A 20133-nucleotide genomic window follows, 5' to 3' on the forward strand; every position below is an offset into this window, starting at 1 on the left:
CTTACGTGCGTGTGCGAGCACATCTACCTGGGTGGCCGCTGCCCCCGCGTGCCTCGGCAGGCTGCGCGTGGAACCCAGGCGCTCGCGGAGTGTTTGCGCTTTTCCTCGCAGCTGCCGTGTGCGGGGTCGTGAGGCGACGCGTTAAAAGTCCCTGGAGAGCCGGCGGCTGGAGATCAGGCGCTGCTGTCGCTGAACGGAGGCGAGACGAGGTGCGACCGCAGTGTGGGAGCAGCTGGGGAGGGAGGCCGCGCACTGAACTCACGAGCAGAGGAGAGAGAGGGAGCTGTGCGCGCTCTTGTTCCCGGAGGAGTCCGACCCGCTTCTCATCCCCATGCGCGCACACACACACACGCACACACACTCTCACACTCCCACATGCGCTCACTGGGGTCACTCTTCTTCCAGGCAGCGGACTGGTTTGTCTCCACCGCACATGCACAGTGTGTGACCAGCGGACCTTTCCAACCTGTGCGCTTCAAGCGTGCGTCCTAGGAAGAAACTCTGCCGATCGCTGGTTTCCCTCCGCGGTCCTCCCTCCACCCGGTGCTCGTGGATTACGGAGAATAACGAGCGGCGTGGACGCGTGACTGTCGGAATCATGGAATTATGGATAAAGTTGTCGGTGTTGTTGTGCTGCTGCTGCTTCGGAGCGAGTGCTGACTTTGACGGCAGGTAATGGCTCATGGTTCTTTTAAAAATGACGCTGAATTTGACCGAGAGCCTTTTATGATATTTACCTTTTTTTTCCTGCAACAACACTGCCTCTGATTTGATGCAACACTTGACCTAAACGATTCTTTTAAGACCTCCAAACTGTGCATTAGATCCTATTTAATATACACGATATGGGCTCATGTGCAGAGTCTGAATAGTGGCATCTCCGCTCTATCTCTTTCTCCAACTTTACGCAAAACAGTTGTAATCAAACTGCATCCAGCGCATTTGGGTTTCTGGCGCCTCAGAGCGCACGGCACACAGGAGCCGTGTGTGCGTGTTGTGTGCGTGTTTAATGTTTACGTGCAGAAACCTCACATGCGCTCCCCGTCTTGCTCAAACGGCAGACAGATTATGAAGTGATGTGACAGCCCGCTGCCCGGTGGTTCATGTTCAAACACGAATCCGATGAAGTATGTGAAGACAGAGGTGCGGAGACGCGCCAGACCCCGAAGAATGTCCAAGATCGGCTAGCAGGCTGCATCTGAGTTGAAGGTCCTAAAGTGAATGATGATGCTGGGCCCTTTATTTACATCCATATATTGTAATTAAGTCCCATACAAGTATTTTTAAAACACCTTTAAAATTGTATATATATGATGCTTTTTGATTCTGTTAGACCGTAGACCTTTCGAGTTAAGTAACATGAAAACTACCTCTTGTTATGAGTTGTGTTATTTTGAGATGGATTAGACTTCAGCTTAAGACTGAAGTCCACCTTACCTGTGAGAGAGTAACTCAGAGTCCTATTCATTCAACTCTCCTTCATCTGCATCAGAGAAAACCGCCTGTTCTCTATTCTTCCCCGTGGATCTCTGTCAGACAGGCTGAGTCCCGCAGCCGGCTCCCCTCTCTTGTTCTTTCATCTTCAAATGAATTAATAAACTTTGAAGACTGTGAAGGTAATTGCTATTGAAATAGTGTGCACGCATCTAAAAGAAAAAGCCCTTCCAGACTCCCAGCCATTCCACCTGCTTGTTGACAGACTCTGACACGTTCCCTCCTCGGCCTCTTTAAATCCAGTTTGCTGCTGTGGTGCAAACTGTGGTTAAAGAAGGGATTTGGAAATCAAAGGTTTCAACAAGAAGAGAATGTGTCTCTGTGAGAGAGTGTGAAGCAGGAGAGGGCAGACGCTAACACGGAGCAGAACATTAGAGTTAAGCATTTGCCGGCACATGTGTAATTGTTATTTAGGACATTTTTCACCGTGGCTAATGTCTGTGTGACAGGACGCAGCCTGATGAGAAGTGTTGGGCCTCAAGTTTTATTTCACGCTTTGCCTTTGTGTAATGATCATTTACTTTAACCATGCAGCAGCATATTGTTCATTATTAACATTCCTGCTGATGGAGTGGCTTGTCACCGTGGCCATAATTTGCCAATTTTTATGGGTATAAACTCCCCCGGCCCGAGACTGTGCTTCAATATTAATTCATTGAGAGAATATCCCCCTGAGCCCGAGCACAAGCAAGAAAGCCATTTATTTCCGAGTCTCCCTCACTTATTGCCTTTTAGAGAGCGTTCCTAACAGGCTTATTCATCTCGCCCTGAAGGGTCCTTCACGGGCATCATTGGCAAGATGATTTTGTTCTCCCATGGCTTCACATAATTTGCTTTCCTGCAAATCTGTGCCTAAGAGCATTGTGCAGTCGTTGAAGATGTTGTTGTTGCCAGTTTTTATTCCCAACCAAGGACTGAATGATGCAGATTTACTGTCATGTAGCAAAGAAGATGTTTTTTTGTTTTTTTTTCCAAAACAAAAGACAAAACAAATACAGTAGACCAGAGGATCTGCTTCCCAAGTGATGTCACCAAACTGTTAAGCCCAACGCAGCCAAGCAGCACATACCAGACCTCCTCAGTAATAAGCCAAAGTCGTGGACTGGTGCCAGGTAATGTTGGCGTTGTAAAACCAGACCCACTTTTTGGCCTTTGAGAATGAGAGTGCTAAAACCCTGAGTCACATTTTAATGGTATGAAGTAGTATGAGATCAAAAAATTTAAAACACATTTATAGTTTTCTACTCAGACAAGATTTGTAGGTTTTCTGCAGTTGAACAAGAAGTGAAGTCTCCACTGACTTTCCTACTGAGAAACATGCAGTAATGGAAGACTTGCCTCTAGACACCAGCAGCAACTGACTCCCAGATCAATGTAGAGAAGTCTTGTTAAATGAAGTATGTATGTGTAACTAACGTATACAGGCAAAGACATGCTCTATAGAAAGACAGACAGAGAGAGACTGCCCCACAAGACACTGTGTGACCAGACACTTGCCAATTCAATACGAGTCTATGTTAATCATGAGCCACAGTGAATTCTACGGTCATTTGTCAAGCTGCAGTCAGAGGGGTTGTAGAGCGGAGTTGCTGCCCAGCAGCTGCACACAGACAAGCCAAGCAATCAGAGATGCAACCAACAATTATTTTCAGTATTGATTATCTCATTTCTGACAGATTTCTCCCATGTTAATGGTTTTGTTTTCCCCAACTAAAGGCCAATTCATGCTTCAGTGTTGCAGCTGCGCCGTATGCATGTATGTAGCCTACGTACAGGGCCAGGCATTCATGTGCAGAGTTGTGGTCCGGTTTCTGGTCCGCTTATTTACAACTTCTCCGGCGTCTCTGTTTGCTTCTGAACAGTGGTGAGGGACAGGAAAATATGCAGAGACTTCACCACGCACGAGAAGAATACAAATAATATTTATATCTCAGGTTAGAAACGAGGTGTCCTACATGTGGAAGACAAAGATGATGAAGAAAATTTCGAGATGCCAGTGTTGACGTTCAGGAAACAAAAGCATGTGATATTACACGTCCTGCATCCTGCATGATGCTCTTTACCCAGACTTCACTCCTCACCTGAACGCACTTCCTGTTATATTAAACGTGTCTTATCAGGACATTCTGCTTCTGTGTTCTTGAAAGGCTGAATTCCGGAGAAAGTCTTGTCCCAATTGTCCTAAAATGTTTCTGAGTTTATCTCTGAAAACGACTTAAGTTACTGAGAAAAGCAGCAAATCCTCAAATCTGTATAATCTGTAAATATATTACATTACATTACACCTTCTGTCTCCACAGGCTCATATCTTCAGCTGAGATCTGCAGGTCGGAGCACGTCGCTCACCCAAGATGCTACAAGTCAAGCAATCAAAATCTGTGGGTGTTTGTGAGAAAGCTCCGTTCGGCTGTCATGCTTTGCATGCTTCAGTACGGCTTCATGCATGGATGATAGATTGATAGATTGAATTATCATCGCTCTGAATGAGGACTGTTCCTTCATAGCTCTGATTAGCATGCTACACCCCACACTGCTCCCCGGTGAGCGATGGACTGACTGCTCCTCACTGTCAGGCAGAGGAGATGGGCCAGTTCTATATCCGTAGTAAAACAATGGATGAAGGATGGTTTCCCCCACTGTGGATATCCACCTCTCAGGTTCTGCAGGAAGAACCTTGGCTGTGCTTGAAGAGAGGTGTCACGCAGCGTGCATGAAGGGTGATAATTATCTGCCTGAGTTCCCTCAAGGCGTTGTGCAATTTAGGAAGATTATTCTGAGCCTCAGGGTAATAAATATACTGTAAACTTCAATTTGATATATTGGCTTCCCTTTCAGTGGAATATCACTGAGGACAAGTTACAGCTGAAAAAAAGCAGCTTTGTTGGTGCAGTGTCATCGTAACTTCCCTTGTTGATTGAGATAAGTTGTAATTTTCAAACACTTACTGTTCCAACAACTGAAAAATAGGCACTTGACATAGTTGCAGGGTTGACGTGAAGAAACTGCGATCGCAGAAATAACATTAAATCCTCAGTTTCAAGTTGAGAGCGTGTTGCCGTGCACAACTGCCGCAGGGTAAATTCCGCATGAAGAGGACTGAAATAAGCACTGAGAACATGAAACCTGATTCCATATTCACTTTCTGTGTGTGTGTGTTAATGTATTATTGTGTGAGAAAATGTTTGACTCAATAATCCAGAGTCGGTTGCATCTCATGAGGTTCCTGTTTCCACACAGACACTCCCCCGCCCACCGTCCTGTGGGAGCCCTCAGGAGTTCAAACCCTTGCTCTGCTCTGAGTCAGTCATATCTCATGCCCTTTTAACCCGCACGTGTTGAGAAAACCAGAAATATGCTTTTATAAGAAAATGTAAACTCCTCTAGGTAATTATATTATTTCCTCCTGCTTTATATTTCAATGCCAAGTTAGGCCATTTCTTGGTTCCATGATGAGGCAGCCTGCTCTGTCTGTTCAGATAATAATAATGATTTCACATTTCAATGGGCTCGATATATAGTGGGTCAAAAAAGACATGGTTGTAACTAGTAGTCAATTTTAATCTTTCTCAATGTGCCGACTAACTACAGAAGTAATTCCCTGAGCAAAGTGCACCTGTTGTCTTCTTCACCCCAAAAGTGAGGCCAAAGCGTTTTGGTCACCCCCTGGTGGCTAGCTGCAGTATAGGTCATAAATCCTGCCTCCTCCTTGTCAATGGAAGGGACATGGACCAGACTAAAAAGTCCACATCAAATACATTTTATCATAGTTTCTGTCATTTTAGTTTGTTTGTATCACGCTGATGTTTTTTGAAGGGCTCACTTTTATAAAACCAACTATCCGTCAGTCAGCTATTGTGATACATTGCTATTTGATTGAACAGCAAATAGATGAGCTAAACAATAGGTATAGAAATAAGGATATTTCCATCACATAACTACCCCAGTGGAACAAGACAGCTACTTTGGCAAGTTATATGAAGTTGACGCTAATTAGCTGCAAACACTGCCTCTGAACAACGTCTGGCAAACACCGCCGTTAGATGTGATTTTCAAAGCAACTTGTGGCATCAGATATACTTCAAGGGGCTGAGAGTGGGAGAGGTGGCCGAACAACAATCATGTTAGTCTGACAATTTGCTTTTTAACCAAAAACTTCTGCGAAAATAAAAGAAAGCAGATTTCTAGATGGAGAAATCAAGGAACCAGTAGTGTGATAAACACCATTTAATCCCTGTCTGAGAAGATACTATTAGTATATGTTTCTATACATCTATGGCAGAGTTTCTTTCATGAATGCCTGGGTTAAAATGTATTTGATTCAAATCCAGTACGTGAAGACAAAAACCTTCATTTATGAGCTCTAACGTTCTTGCCTGGAAAAAATATCAATTGTCGTGGCAATTCTGCAATCGCACTCTGACAAAGAGGAACGAGACACAAATCTCTTACAGTATTGTCACACTTGCTGACAATAATGCTCAGAGCATGGTGCAAAAGAATAAGGTTGGATTGTAATATGCACACAGTTGGGAAGATGTTCTTTCTACGTCTGGCTGTTCTTTCTACGTCTGGCTCCTTCCTCCCCCTCTGGTTGAGGTTGTTTCTAAGCCAAGGGGCAGGATCCTCTGATGACGTCAAGGCAGAAATGCCTTAGTTTAGGCAATCAGGCCAACATTCATTCAGTTGTACAAGATACAGCATGATCAAGCTTACATTGTATAGGATTCAATCATAATTAATCGAAGGGGAAATTAACATGATTTCACTGTGCATGATCAAAATGTTGCTTTTCTCTTACACCATTTAACGCTCACTCCTATAGCCGATGTGCTGTTGTATTCTGCAGTTGCATGTTAAGCTTTCCTCTGGGGCTGAGGTGATCATTTAGTAATGTCATATGTTTATTCAGAGGAATGTGAGGCCGTTGGGTTGAATGGGAGCAGGTGCAGCAGCATGAACTCTTCCCACTTGATGCCTCCGTGCGCTGAGATGGTAATTACCTTATGCACACCAATGAATAAATTCAAGAGCGTGGACGAGAAAGTCAGCTTCCAGTCACCAGATTTAAATATCAATAAAAATGGGAGAGTGTCAGATGTTCCTGAATGTGTCATCTCCCATTGAAGCGACGTTTGCCACATGCAGAGAGGTTCTTGATTTGTTTAATGTGACTAGTGTAGAGTATGGAGGGACAGTGGGTTTCTATGAGTGTGTGGATATTGAGAATAAACATCTTTCCTCTTCTGTCATGCCCTCACCTTTCGTATCGTAAATTTCGATTCCTTACCTTTCCCATTGTTTCCTTTCTGATCTTATCGTATTGTATCCTTTCCTTTTTCCCCTATCCGTTCCTATCCCATCCTTTCTTTTCCCTTTACACTGTTTCCTTTCTCATCCATTCTTCTCATATCGTATTGTATTGTACTGTATTGTATCAAATTGCTTACGTTCCTCTTGTTTCCCTTCCTTTCACTTCCTATCCTTGTGTTTTTCTTTCCTTTCCTTTCGTTTCATATTGAATCATATTTTAACGTATCGTATCATACCGTATCCTTTCCTTTCCCGTCCTTTCCTTTCCTATATTTCCCTTACCCAATCCTTTCCTTTCCTTTCTCATCGAACAGTCTTGCATTGTATTGTATCATATCATTTCCTTCCAATTCCTTTACTTTCCTTTCCCTTCCTTTCCTATTGTGTCCTTTCCTTTCCTGTCCTATGTGCTTGCAGTTTATCCCTACCTGACTGCGTCGCTGCTTGCCGGGCAGCAGACAAACATTTTCCCTGGATCTGCCACTCTCACTTAGCATCCATCGGGTTTAGTTCCAATGTGGTGATTGGCAGCGGGGGCAAGCATTAGCATTTTTTCATCTTGGCATTGAGACACTAACTAGGCAGGGATAGCGGCAAAGGATGTGCCTTGAATACTGAGCGTGAACCTCACTCTCACATTCAGGCACACAAGAAGGCTTCTTTTGTGTAAAGGAGGTATTTCAAGAAGAACTTCTTTGTTTTGGAAGTGGATTACAGTGTTTGCAGCACCTCTGTGAAGCTTCAAATCTGCATAGTCAGTTCAGGGCATTCAGTTTTCATATACTGGACTTACTCAGTGATCCCTGCAAAACTCTTGTGTCCTCAAGACCTTTTATAATGATAAAAAGAGATAAAGGGAAAGCGTAGTCTCCGCGCTTAAGGAGATAGATAGTTTTCTTTATTGTACTGTAGGAAAAGTCACCCCGCACAGTCTCTCCTCGCTTCAGATTCATTTATTATTTGCTAGATTTGAGGTAACATCACAGAGCCTGGCGCCCAAAGTATGCAGCTCGGATTTTCATCAGTATCCTTAAATGGAGTCATTCCTTCACCCTTTTCTCTCTATAAATATGTGGTGAGCCTTGGTACAGATAAGAAGGTAATCCACATGCACTGTCTGCCAAGAAGCTATTCCCTGCTCGGAGCTGAACAGAACATGGTGTAACAAAAACATCCATTTGTAATTTCTCTAAGAGGAATTTCAGTGCTAGGGCAAATAACTTGTGTCTGTATGAAACTAATACAAAGCAGTTTACTCTGTCGTAGGGACGATATTATCTACCACTGTCGTCAAATTGTATGGTTACTGTAACAAATACTCTCTAATAAATGGTAACATACGTATTTTCAGGGGCACCAGGCAGTGAATGACTTAATTGGTTCCACAAGCCTGTAATGAAATAATAAAACTGTAATGGGATATTTTCACTATTTACTGATAATATAAAAATATCTTTACTATATTGTAGCCCTATTTTCTCTTTCATTTACATTACATGTGACAGAATTAAGGTTCTACTGAAAAACTCATATGGATTTACCATCTGTGGCCTCCACCATCCATCTTCAAACAAAAAACAAAATCTATAAAGAAAGCAAACATATCATGTTTACAGTTGATGTTCTTCTTTTCTCTCTACAGCAGAAGAATGAAATGAATCATGTGGAAACTTTTAAGCTGCTCCCCAAACCACTTTGAAAAGACCCCTGCTTTTCACAGAGACATTTTAATTGGCCGTGAACTAATTATGTCCTCCCCACACAGGTGGCCACGGCAGATGGCCTCATCCAACGGCCTCTGTCGATACGGGGCCAGGGTGGACTGCTGCTGGGGATGGACGCGCCGCTCCTGGAGTCACTGCCAGCGTGAGTGCCACCATGCCTGCCGTTGCTGCTGGAGGGGGGGGCAAATGGGGCTAACAAGGTTGCGAGGTTCCAAGCTGGGGTCACAGACACCATTAGACAGAGGGGACGCTGTAATGCTAAAGGCTCAGGGAAACAAACACACACACACACGCACGTTCTCACAAAAGAAACATAAAGCTAATGGGGCATCGCACCTGGGAAGGTCTTTGACTAAAGATTGATGGTTATGGCCGGTTGAATGGAGGACCGGCTGCATGTGTCAATAATGAGGTATAGACTGTAGCTGCAGGTGGACTATAAATGATTAAATCTAAAAAAAAAACAAGCTCGCTAACACTGACAGAAGACGGAACGTAGCCGCGGCTGTGTGCACACAATCCACAGTGTTGTCAGGTTTACATAGCTCAACTCGTACATTCAGCAGCGCCACTCGAGGATGTGTCATTTACTTCTTATAGTATCACAGCACTATGTGTGTGTAACACTGTAAGAAACCTTAACCAGGGGAGGTGTGAATATATTTACATGGTTCTCTGGCCAGTTGCCTGACAAATGCCACACCCACTGCATGGCTTGGTGGCCTTTCATGGTATAGCTGGTGCTTTGCTGTTGAGGTTTCATGAGGAAGTGGGTGAAGCACGAAAAATACCTTTTCCATCGCAGGAAAATTAAACAAACTGCAACCTGAATGTTTACGTTCATTATTACAACATGCATTATTTGCTAGAAAGACATCACGTGAGAAGAGATGCGTAAAGGAAGACGTGATCCATATTTCACCATTCAGATTACAACTGATAATACCACGTGTCACAAAACGATCCAATTATCGTACATCATGTGTCTTTGATCGTACAGAGGGCAAAATTATCATAGAAATAGGATAATTATTGTACAAATGGGAACTGATGATGAACACAAATAACACAAGCAATTGCAATAACCAAATGCAACAAACAAGGGAACCTCATGCATATTAAAGTATCCCAGGATCGTCATCACTCTGTGTTAAACACAGCAGAAACAAACGGCAGAACTTATCACCAAAGTCTTACAAGTTCATAAAAGTTCGGGTTATTGGAAGCTCCGAGTTACTGACTGTTAAGTTCCTGTTGTGGAAAAGGCTTATATAGGTTCATGAGGGTGCATGTTGGTTCGTTCTCCATGTTATAGTTTGTAAATAATGTTTATTAATCCTCATCATTTTGTGTTTTTCATTGCTGCAATTGCCGCATATGATTTAATGTTTGTATGTGTTGACACTCATCATGCCATGCCTTAATTGACCTTTTGTTTAACTCATTGTATTTTATATTTGTTTGTGCGAAAATATGTCACACACTGCTTGTTGGGTCCAGATCTGCTGCATCCTAAAGTTAGCTGAATTTGCTGGTATTAGCAGATATTCTTCACTCTGATTTCCACACAGAAGTGGCAGAATACCACCTTTATGTTCATATTTGAGTGTACTGCACTATTTCTCATATTATCCTGGGGAAAACAAACAGCATTACTTCAGGTCATGGCCCCCAGTGCTTTGTATTTCTTTTAGCTCCTCCAGATTACCCCAAGGTCTTTGCAAGGCAAATCTGCTTTTCATCCACTTCTGGCTTCATGTCGGTTAGACACAAAATATGATAATTTTATTCTTACATACACTCGGAGTTAGAAAAACAAGTTATGCTAATGCTTTATGGGACAGACCTTTGAGGAAGGGTTGATTTCATGGTTGGAAATTGGAGGGTTATTTGTACTAGTCGGCCTTGTTCGAATAAACGCACCTTTTCACCAGGCCTTGACACTAGATCCCCACAGTCTGTGCTGGACTGATATATATATATATATATATATATATATATATATATATATATATATATATATACATATATATGAATTGCATCATTGGATACTGTTTGTCTGAACATGGGGCCAGATTCAGCAGCAATCCTGGCATGAGTCAGCCGTCTCAATGCCCAATTCCTCCCAGTGCATATGTACTGGGCTGTCTGCCTTGACAGCACCCCATGTTCAGAAGATTTCAAAGTGGAATAGATGTAGGTTTTGGACGAGGACAAAATAGATGACGATGATTAACACAGAGGCTTATGAGGCAAGATGTGATTCATCTGCTGATATTCCAACCACTTAAAACCCAAACGTTGATGCCACAGCACAGAGCACATGTTGTAGCCTGGTAACAGTTCAATTAGGATCGCACTAGTTGCTTAGCCTTTAGATATTGGGAGTGATAACACATCACAGTTGGCATTAGTGTAACATCAAGTTACTCAACCACCCAAGAAGCAGTGTGTGAACATGTTTTCTTTGTTGTTCTGGAGTCCCACATGTTCTGTGTTGAACCCAAAATATCAGCTAATTTTGAGTTGAACCACAATATCTAGGTGCTACTTCTTTCTTTTTCTTTTTGTGTGTGTGTGTGTGTTCTTGTACATCTGTCTTTGTGAGGACCGGTTGACTGTTTGTGGGTTAAGACTTTGTTTAGGGTTATGTTTAGAATTTGGTTTATGTTGGGTTAAGGGTCATGGTTAGGCATTCACTTTGGATGGTTAGGGTAAGGGGCCAGGGAATGCATTATTCCAATAAGTGTCCTCACTAAGAGCTTAACAGACGTGTGTGTGTGTTTGCAGGCATGTGAGAGGATGCAGTCATCACAGATTTCAGGTTTCAGTTTCTGAGGCGATAGAGGAGATTAGATTTGAGCCGTAGGATTGTGGCTCTCTCGGCCACAGAGCTCAGTGATAAGTTTGTGCTGCTTCTCTCAAAGAATGAGAAATGAATCAACCTTGACTTTTTTTAAAGCTACCGGAATTGAAAGCGCCAGGCGGGGGCGAGGGGAGGAAAGAACTAAGAGCTGGAGAAAGTAGAAATCCTGAGGTGAAAGGAAAATGGTTTAGAGGTAAGGAGTTAAGGACGATTGCTGGCAGAGAGGGGAAGACGGAGGCAAGTGGGAAAATCAGGCAGATGGAGAGAGAGAGCAGAGCTTTAGATTTATAGTAGACTCAAGCTCCACTTATAATGTTCTGACAGGCCATCAGGCAGGCTGAGCCACACTTGAAGCTACTTATTCTAACCGGCTGCCATCAGGAACATTTTACTGTCACTGTGAGCATATGAACATTTGTTCAGCATTTGCCGTCCTAACTGCGTTTTCAGGTCAATAACAGTCGAATAATTTCCATTTCTCTTGATGAGGATGATTAACTGTCTAATCAACATGTTGCCACCTAGTCTTAAAATCCAGTGGTTCACTCTGATCATCTGTAACATTTGATGTCAGGTCAAACAAAATGTGTGGTTGTAGAAAGGTTTGAATCATATTATACACTGAGAAACTATAATCGTTGAACCAACTTTAAAGTATACTTAAATTGACAGCACAAAAATTAACACATATAATTAAAATGCTAAATTTAAAAGTTATGTTAACTTAATGTATTACTTTTTATTTAAATTATGTTTGCTTAAAAAATAAAGGAAGGTCCTGACTAGGGACCGATACTTACGATACCTTTCGATACTAAAATAACAAAACACAGACGATGCCCATTTTTTTGAAGCACCGTAAGAAGGGTGAGAGCCGATGCCAGCTGTTAGCATCGGTGCTGCGCCTCTTCTGGAGCTGCGGCGCTGATCTCTGAGCAGCTTAGACCAGAGAAACTAAGTGTTTCACTGTTTCCACTGATAATAAGCAGCCGGTCAGTCAGTGAGCAACTGCTTCTCGTGAACGAGTTGTGATCTCACTGTGTGCTCCGCTCCCCGCCCCGCTCACTCGCTCAGAGACACAGTCTCTATCTCGGAGCGGGTGCGCACACACACACACATCGCCCGCTCCAGGTATTTCATGACGGCCTGATACGATGATGATTTAAAAAATTAACGTGAACGTGACTTTCACTCACGTTCATAATATGAAAACTGATTTGTTAAGTTAGCCGTTCGCGAACTTAACGAATCAAAATAAAAGGTATTCAAATCAGTTCAAGGGCCAAATCTTAACATGAAAAAAGATCAATATCTTGAAATTTAAAAAACCCAAACACTTCCCACAATGCATCAGCAGTTGGTGCCCTTGAAGGATAAATGTGGACCCAACCGTTTGGTGGGTATATGGACTTCTGCAAAAAGTTTACATTCAGCTGACCCTAATAGACTCGAGCAGTCCTCACACGGACCTTCACGTATGAGTATAAGACTCACCCAAGGTTGTAAAAGTTGGTGTCGTATATTCTGAGTGTCTCCAGCTTTCAGACAGGAGACAGAAATCTGTGTCCGGTCACAGACCTGCAAATGTTGGTTCTTTTTATAAACATACCACCATTCGACACAAACCTTATGTTTATTTGGGAACTTTTTCTAACGCATTACTCACATCATAGCTGCAATGTGCGGATGTTGAGGAAATACATTTTTTATCGTTGATCTTTTAGAAACATTGAGAAGTCCTGATATTTTGCCGAAATTAAACAGAACTTAAAATATCTTTCACAAGATCAGTCTGTGAGTTAAGTGTCCAAGTTAAGACTTGTGATATTATCGCACCCTCTTCCTCTGCTATGCTTTTTGGGTAACTGACTGAAAAAAGTCTAGTCACCAGCTGTCTATCTCAATTAACCAATTTCTAATATTTACATATCCGCAATGAAGGAAAACGTGCAATTATTTACATGAAAATAACTTATCCACATATTGTGTTGTTGTTATAGACCTGGAAGACCTGTGACTTGACTTGGACGTCTCAAAGGACGAGAGACTATTGTATAATAGACTTAGAACAGGTAGAAAGACATTGATTTCCTCTCCATACCTCCAAATTAAATCGTTCACGCAGTATAATTTGATCCCGGTGAATTTCCAGATCCACTGAGAGCAACATTTAGTGTAATTGTGTGGAGTCTTTGTTTCTGCAGACACAGTGAACAGGATTAAGGCAGGACTCCTGAATCGGTAATGTGAGCTAACAAGTGTGAGATGAAAGAATAGAAGAGATACTTCAGTTTAAGTAATTCACTTTATCGTGATTGTCTGTGCGGTTTCCTCGTCAACTCCCTCTTTCTTTCATGATCACTGGGCTGTAAAGTCCCGGCTAAAAGGGTGCCTTTTCATCTCTTTAAGGTAATAAGGTGAAAACTAAATGGAAGGGGTCGCTCGTAAAAAGAAAGAAAGTCGAGGGAATGTTTGCAGAAATAAAAGAATCGTGCCTGGAATTATTTGATACAATTCTGGCTTTAAAGGCAGTGAAAAATGTGGTGATCTGAAAATCCGATCCCCAGTGTAAAGGAGAATTTATTTTATATTGAAGAAACCAGGACCATGATCCCATTGGATGATAATGGAGGTATTTACTGTTGTGCAGAGTGTGAGGGGAAACTACTTTATTCAGCCCCATTTAGATGTTAGTGATATGGAATATGAAGCTAACAGTTTCCAGAATGAGAGAAAAACACCCCTGCAGACACAGGGTCCAGTCAAACTTCATTTCAATTAATAAAACTCAATTGTAAACGCATTCAAAATGTACATGTTGCCCTGAGGCAACTGGGGATATGTGTGACTCCAAAACTCCAGAGTGTGTGTGCGAGTGTGTGTTTTTCTTCTTTTAAATTTTTCCAGGAATGTTTGCCTGTCCCAGTGACAGAGACCCGCTCTGCCCTCTAACATCATGTTTAATTTTGTTTCTTCCCTCTCAAAGACTAAACAGCACCTGCAACCTTTTGTTTGTGTGGCTATTTGTTTTGCAGCTCTCTTCGCCTTAACTCACAGAGTAGTCGGGATAAGGTGCCAGCCCCAAGGTTAGCTCCACATGTTTCTTGAAATAATCTTGCTAGACATGTATTGCTGGGGGGCACATCCTCTGAATCCTGTGCTCACTCACTTATTTATAGAGCCGAGCCCACTCCACCCAACATCCCCCCCCCCCCCCCTCAGCTCCACACCCAACACCCAACACCTCACACCCCTTGGCAGCGAAGCACCGCCTTCCCTCTGGCCACAGATCTATGCAAACAGCTTACGCTCAGCAGACCCGCTTTCACCCGAAGACATGTCTAACATGAATTATGCTACGGTTCTTTAGTGGCTTATTAAGATTCACCCCCCCCCCCCTCAACCCCTTTTGAATGCTAATGAACCCCCAAAGCTGAAATCCATAATGTTTTTTAATTAATACATCAATATATAATAGATCTATCTGCACGGTGCGAGAGAGGCTCTGAACACATTCACATCTTGATCGGTTTAGTCGGGTTGAGAATGAAAACTTCATACTTCACTTAAACAGCATGAACGACAGCACCAGGCGGATCAGTGGCATTTTTTTAACTCAATACAAACCAAAATCAAACTAATTCAGGCACCAAAAGGTAAGACTGTTCTGTTATCTGTGTACTTTTTACTTTGTGATTGATTGAGTGCAACATCCTGCACGTGTTGATTTTTGCAAAACCCGCAACCGCCCACAACCGCAAAGCTTTGTCCTGTTACCTGCAATCATCTCCAAGTCAAATCCAGACCTGCCCGGGAACTGTCAGCCTATGTCCCGCAACCCGACCTGTCAGCTGCACCCGTCATACTCAGGGGCTCCTTGTCCTCACGTTTAGGTGGTTGAGGTGTGTTCATGGTAATGGTATCTGTAAACTGCAGCTGTCAATGTGACGTGGGGGGCTAGCTTGCGTCTATCAAAAGCTGATACATTTTGGCACTTTTTACAAGCAGCAAAGCCGCTGAGAATGTAATCACCACTGGCTATTTCTGTCATCATGTGATCTGTTTTTGACGGGCTTGCCAGGTCACAGAAATGAACGGATCAAATTTGCTGTCCTAGGCTTTCACAATTAAACAAATCCAGAACTCTGAACCTTTTAAAGGAACACGACCGGGACCAGGGTATAAACTAAGTTTCTATTTATCCTGAAATAAGTCTGTGTTGGGGGGGTTGGTACTTTGCGAAGGTACCGGGACCTTTGAGTTGGGGCTCGTAGGGCTAGACATACCTGATTTGTGTAGCTTATTTCAGCCCCAATTTTTAAAAACCTGTTAAGTATGTTAGTTGCTAGTGCTCTGAATCCATATTTATCTGGTCTCCTCTGGTCTTTAGACTGAGACGAAAACACAGGCGAACACCGGTCTGCAAGAATCTAGTTCCTTTAAAAAAGGTCAGAGGGCTAAAAAGGTTGAAATGTGGCTAAAATTGCCAAATATTCCCTCCATTGTTTGTTTTTCTCACTTTTTATGTGCGTGTAAACCGAACAGTTGTTGGGTTCAGGACTGTTGAGCTGACAAATACACTATTATAAACTATCACCTCGTCTGTGGGAACTCATTTGAAGTTTTCAAAGAGAAAATTTGCATTTCATAAAATCATCCCGTAATTAAATAATCATTAGAATCAGCCTCGTGTGATTAATTAGTGGATTGTAAGTTGATGCAACTTCTATTTAACTATTTAATGATTTTCCCATTTTACTTCATTAAGCTGGTATTAAGATTCATACACAGTATCAGTATCAATTAAAAAAATTATACTTTCCTTTGTAATTACAGTCAGATATTCACAGAAGGACAATAAATCAAAAGAGTCTGCCTCGGTACCAGACGCCTCGTGTCCAGAGGAATGGCTGATGTAAATCAGAGTGAAAGTGTGTCATCACTCGGCGTGCTTTAGAGATGTTCATGGACCAAGGGTCGTACGTGCTATGTTTGGCCTTCCAGCTGGCACAGCCATTTTTAGACCTCCGTGTCCTTTGGTGTTTTTAATGAACACTGGCCATTTTCCTGATCTCTCTGCCAGGCCAGAGGCTCAAAATGAACCCCAGAGGCACGGCCTGTTGATGGGCCCCTCTGATCCCGCTCATCAAATCCTCCCCATGTAGGAGACAAACAGAAAGCCCTCCACTTGACTCTCCTCTAACGAACAACATCAGTTACTTCTTCCCTTTCATCATCTGACCGCACTGAGGTCTAAAAATCTTCCGCCTCCGGAAAAGTATGACTCTCTTCATGTTCTTTCGCCAAATTGGGCCATTTTTTACGTGAACTTTGCCCACTGCATTGACACCCTGGCTCATATCACAGGCTTCACAACATCGGCCAACAATACTTTCCTCCTATTTCATTACATCACTCAACAAAGTGGAATGAGTCTGGAGATGTTATCTACTCCAGGAGAGGCTAGGATTCATCTCATAGCGTTGCCTGTGAACTCAGTGTTAGAGACTGAAACATAAGGAGCTGAAGTTGTTCCTCTAGTTCCCTGCGGCCCTCACAAGCTGAATGTATACAAATGGAAACTTCAGAGATTGTAACTTGATTCTGATTGTGTGTATTTCCTATATAAAGAACCCATTATTCTTCAGGTCCATAGATTTCCTAATATAGTTGAACATGTGATATGTGTCAATATGTGTTAAAACAGCCTCCAAATTATGAGTAGTTATAAAAGCATTAGAGCATTAGAGGGCGATATCCTCACCAAGGCTGCACAGTTCATTTGATATAGAGCTGCAAATGTGTCATGTGAATATGTCACCTCATTGTTAAAAGTGCTTTATGTTGCTGCTATTCACGCGCCAAAGTAAGATCATGCTCCGTTACAATCCAGTTCAAACTTGACCCTTGGACACAGAATAACTCCTCAGACTCATGGATGAAGTGATTACATTTTCATGGTCAAAGGTCACGATCACTGTAACCTCATAAATCTATGTTTGACCTCCTGAACACTTTATCTTAAGAACGTGTTGAAAGAATCCTTTCAAATTTGGCACAAATGTTCACATAGAATCCAAAGATTGACTGATTAGAGTTTGGTGGTCAGAGGTCAAGGTCACAGTCTCCTCATAAAACATGTTTTTGACCTCTTGAACATGATATCTCTAGTCTGCCCTCGGGGAAATCTTCAAGTTTTGACCGGTTGTCACTTCGACTCAAAGATTAACAGATTATATTTCAACGGTCAAAGGTCAAATGAGTCTGTAGAAAAATGTAGCCTACATTATGGCGGCTGAAACTAGTTGGCAGAGACACACAGCAGCAGGGCGGTAGTTCCAGTTTAATACTGGACTTCCTCATTTTTCATTTGAGGATCATTTGTCTTCTTCTCACCCAAACCCAACACAGCATCCTTACCAACACAACATGTTTAATGTAGTGCTATTTGGGGTCTGAACTTTTACTAATCTGTTTGTCTATCGCACCGTGAACCAATTTATAACTGAAATCCATTAGGTTGTTTTTGAGCAAGGCTGCTAAAGGTCAGGCTGACAAACAGGAGGCTGCAAAAACAAAACCTCCCTCTTACAGGTCATTTACCAAGAAGGTTGTTTGGCTGTTATATGTAAGGCAGCGCTGACACAACAATATAGTATAGCCTGCAGCTGTGTTGCCACAAATAAAACTTAGTTCACCATCACTCCTTCCACTACACAACAAACTGGCTGCTGTGATAAGCACTCACCACCACAATCACTCTCTCGCTTTCCCTCTGTCTGACACACACACACACAGACACGCACACTGCGTCCTCCACCACAGTGATAATTAAGTCCTCTGATTGCACTGTATTATGACAGAATTAATGAAGCTTTTAATGAAAATTAGTAACACTTGGCTGCGGCCCCATGTATCAGACATGCTCAGCAGCGGGCTGCAGTAAGCACAGTCAGATAAGCAGGGCAGGCCTCCAGCTCACTGAGACAGAACCCAGGGAGTCACTGAGGCTGTGCACGGCTCCTGCAGCTACCGCGTCTCTGCACACACTCAAAATATCACCTTCCACGCACAGTATACCAAGCGAGGGTAGGTCGTTACGGAGGCACTAATTATAAATTACTATTTCGGTGCTCTAATTGTTTTGTCTCCAGTCTGAGGAGGAAACATTATTCACCTAAGTATTTCCTGTTGGCTGTGTGCCAGTGTTGATATCAGTGCCGCATTTAAAAACTGGAAAAATCCCAAGTTTCCCAACAACTTTGCCGATGTGAAAAAGAAAAACTAGTTAGCTGAAAATGGCTTCTCTATTATCGTTAGTGATAATAACACTGTCACACGGGGAGCGACAAACAAACACATTTCCTATATGAGTTATTTCCTTTAACGATTCGATATCCTACATCACGCCGTCTCATTGCTGTCATGTGGAGTAAACAGATCATTTACAGCCGAGGGGTTGTGGAAGTCAGGGCGCAGTGGGATTAAGTGCTTTGTCATCCTGATCTGGTACAAGACGTCTGCCGGGGCGCTGCACTGATCTGTCTCCTCTTCTCTGAATCCTCTCTGAACAGCTGTGTGCCAGCCGGGCTGTAAGCACGGAGACTGCGTGGGACCCAATAAGTGCAAGTGCCACCCGGGCTTCACTGGCAAGACCTGCAATCAAGGTGAGTGTCCTGTGTGACTTTGTATGTCATTGTGCACATTGTACGCTTGTTTTCCACTTTAATAACCAGTAACGTCTGGATTTTGTTTGCAACGGGACAGGAAACAATCTGCATTCACTCCTGGGTCTCATGAATCACTGGTTTTTATCGGCTACGAATCGGCCGTGACAGAAACATGACCCCTGGGTGAACGAGCAAAGTTCTGCGTGATGTAGTGACGCACATGGAACTTCTGCTCATTTACACATAGCTGTGAATGTTGAATTATTTATAAGTTTTTTTTTACATCTTGGGAACATCGTGCAACAGCGATTTCTTTCTTCGTATTGTGCGAGACCCGACACTGACAGTGAGGTGAGAGAGCTTCTCAGTTTCCAGCACGTTCATGATGTCGAGCGTATCTCACTGCTCTACTGGCTACGGGAAATGAGTTCACCTGTTTTTAGTCGGTTTACCTGCATTTAAAATAACCTGTGCATACATGCTACTTATGGTGAAAACTTTTTTTTATTACACTTCCTAGAAAGAGCGAGCATGACTCAACCTCCTGAGCCCACACACGCCTGCCGACATCTACGTTTTTCATATGAAAACCTGATAGAGCCCCCCTGCAGGCACCGAGCAGCCGCAGGATGATCGGCAACGGTTTCAGTGGTCCGGTCTTCACCGCGGCAACACCCAGCGTATTACAGTTACTACTTACTCATCGAACAGAAGCTGGTTCGCAACCAGCCAAGAGAAGTGAGACTCTTTAATCACAATGGGGAGGAGGTGGAGAGAGAGAGAACGCTGATTCAGCTCAAATGGAAATGAGTGGTGAGGCCGTGTTGAATGATGCCCGGAGTGCATCCTCTCTCGTCAAGATAACATCTCAATTACTGACCTGAGATAACTGAGTGCAACCGGCTGAGTGCAACCAATGTTATTGAAAGAGTGTTTGTGTGTGTGTGTGTGTGTATAGATGCCTGAGCTTTCTGCTTTTTCATTATTGACAGATTGGGCATGTTGAAAAGCACTAGAGCGTCTATACTTGTGGAATTCACGCCCTAAGACAGGAATAGGATAGTGTGTA

General features: G+C 42.9%; 1 protein-coding gene across 5 annotated transcripts in view; it reads left to right on the top strand.

Annotated features, from left to right (window-relative positions):
* The first annotated feature begins 237 nt into the window (after positions 1-237).
* Positions 238-20133, top strand: part of npnta (nephronectin a) — a 48281-nt gene continuing 28385 nt past the window's right edge. For 2 of the 5 annotated variants that reach the window (XM_062388802.1, XM_062388804.1), the window contains exons 1-4: positions 238-672; positions 8570-8670; positions 14430-14480; positions 18969-19061. In XM_062388802.1, coding sequence (XP_062244786.1) covers positions 599-672; positions 8570-8670; positions 14430-14480; positions 18969-19061 — 319 coding nt within the window. In that variant the 5' untranslated portion in view covers positions 238-598. Of the gene's footprint in view, positions 673-3797; positions 3873-8569; positions 8671-14429; positions 14481-18968; positions 19062-20133 lie in introns of those variants that run through there. The other 3 variants (XM_062388803.1, XM_062388806.1, XM_062388805.1) reach the window with 2 other exon arrangements.

The sequence above is a fragment of the Platichthys flesus genome, chromosome 5, assembly GCF_949316205.1.
Source record: "Platichthys flesus chromosome 5, fPlaFle2.1, whole genome shotgun sequence".
Classification (NCBI taxonomy): Eukaryota; Metazoa; Chordata; class Actinopteri; order Pleuronectiformes; family Pleuronectidae; genus Platichthys; species Platichthys flesus.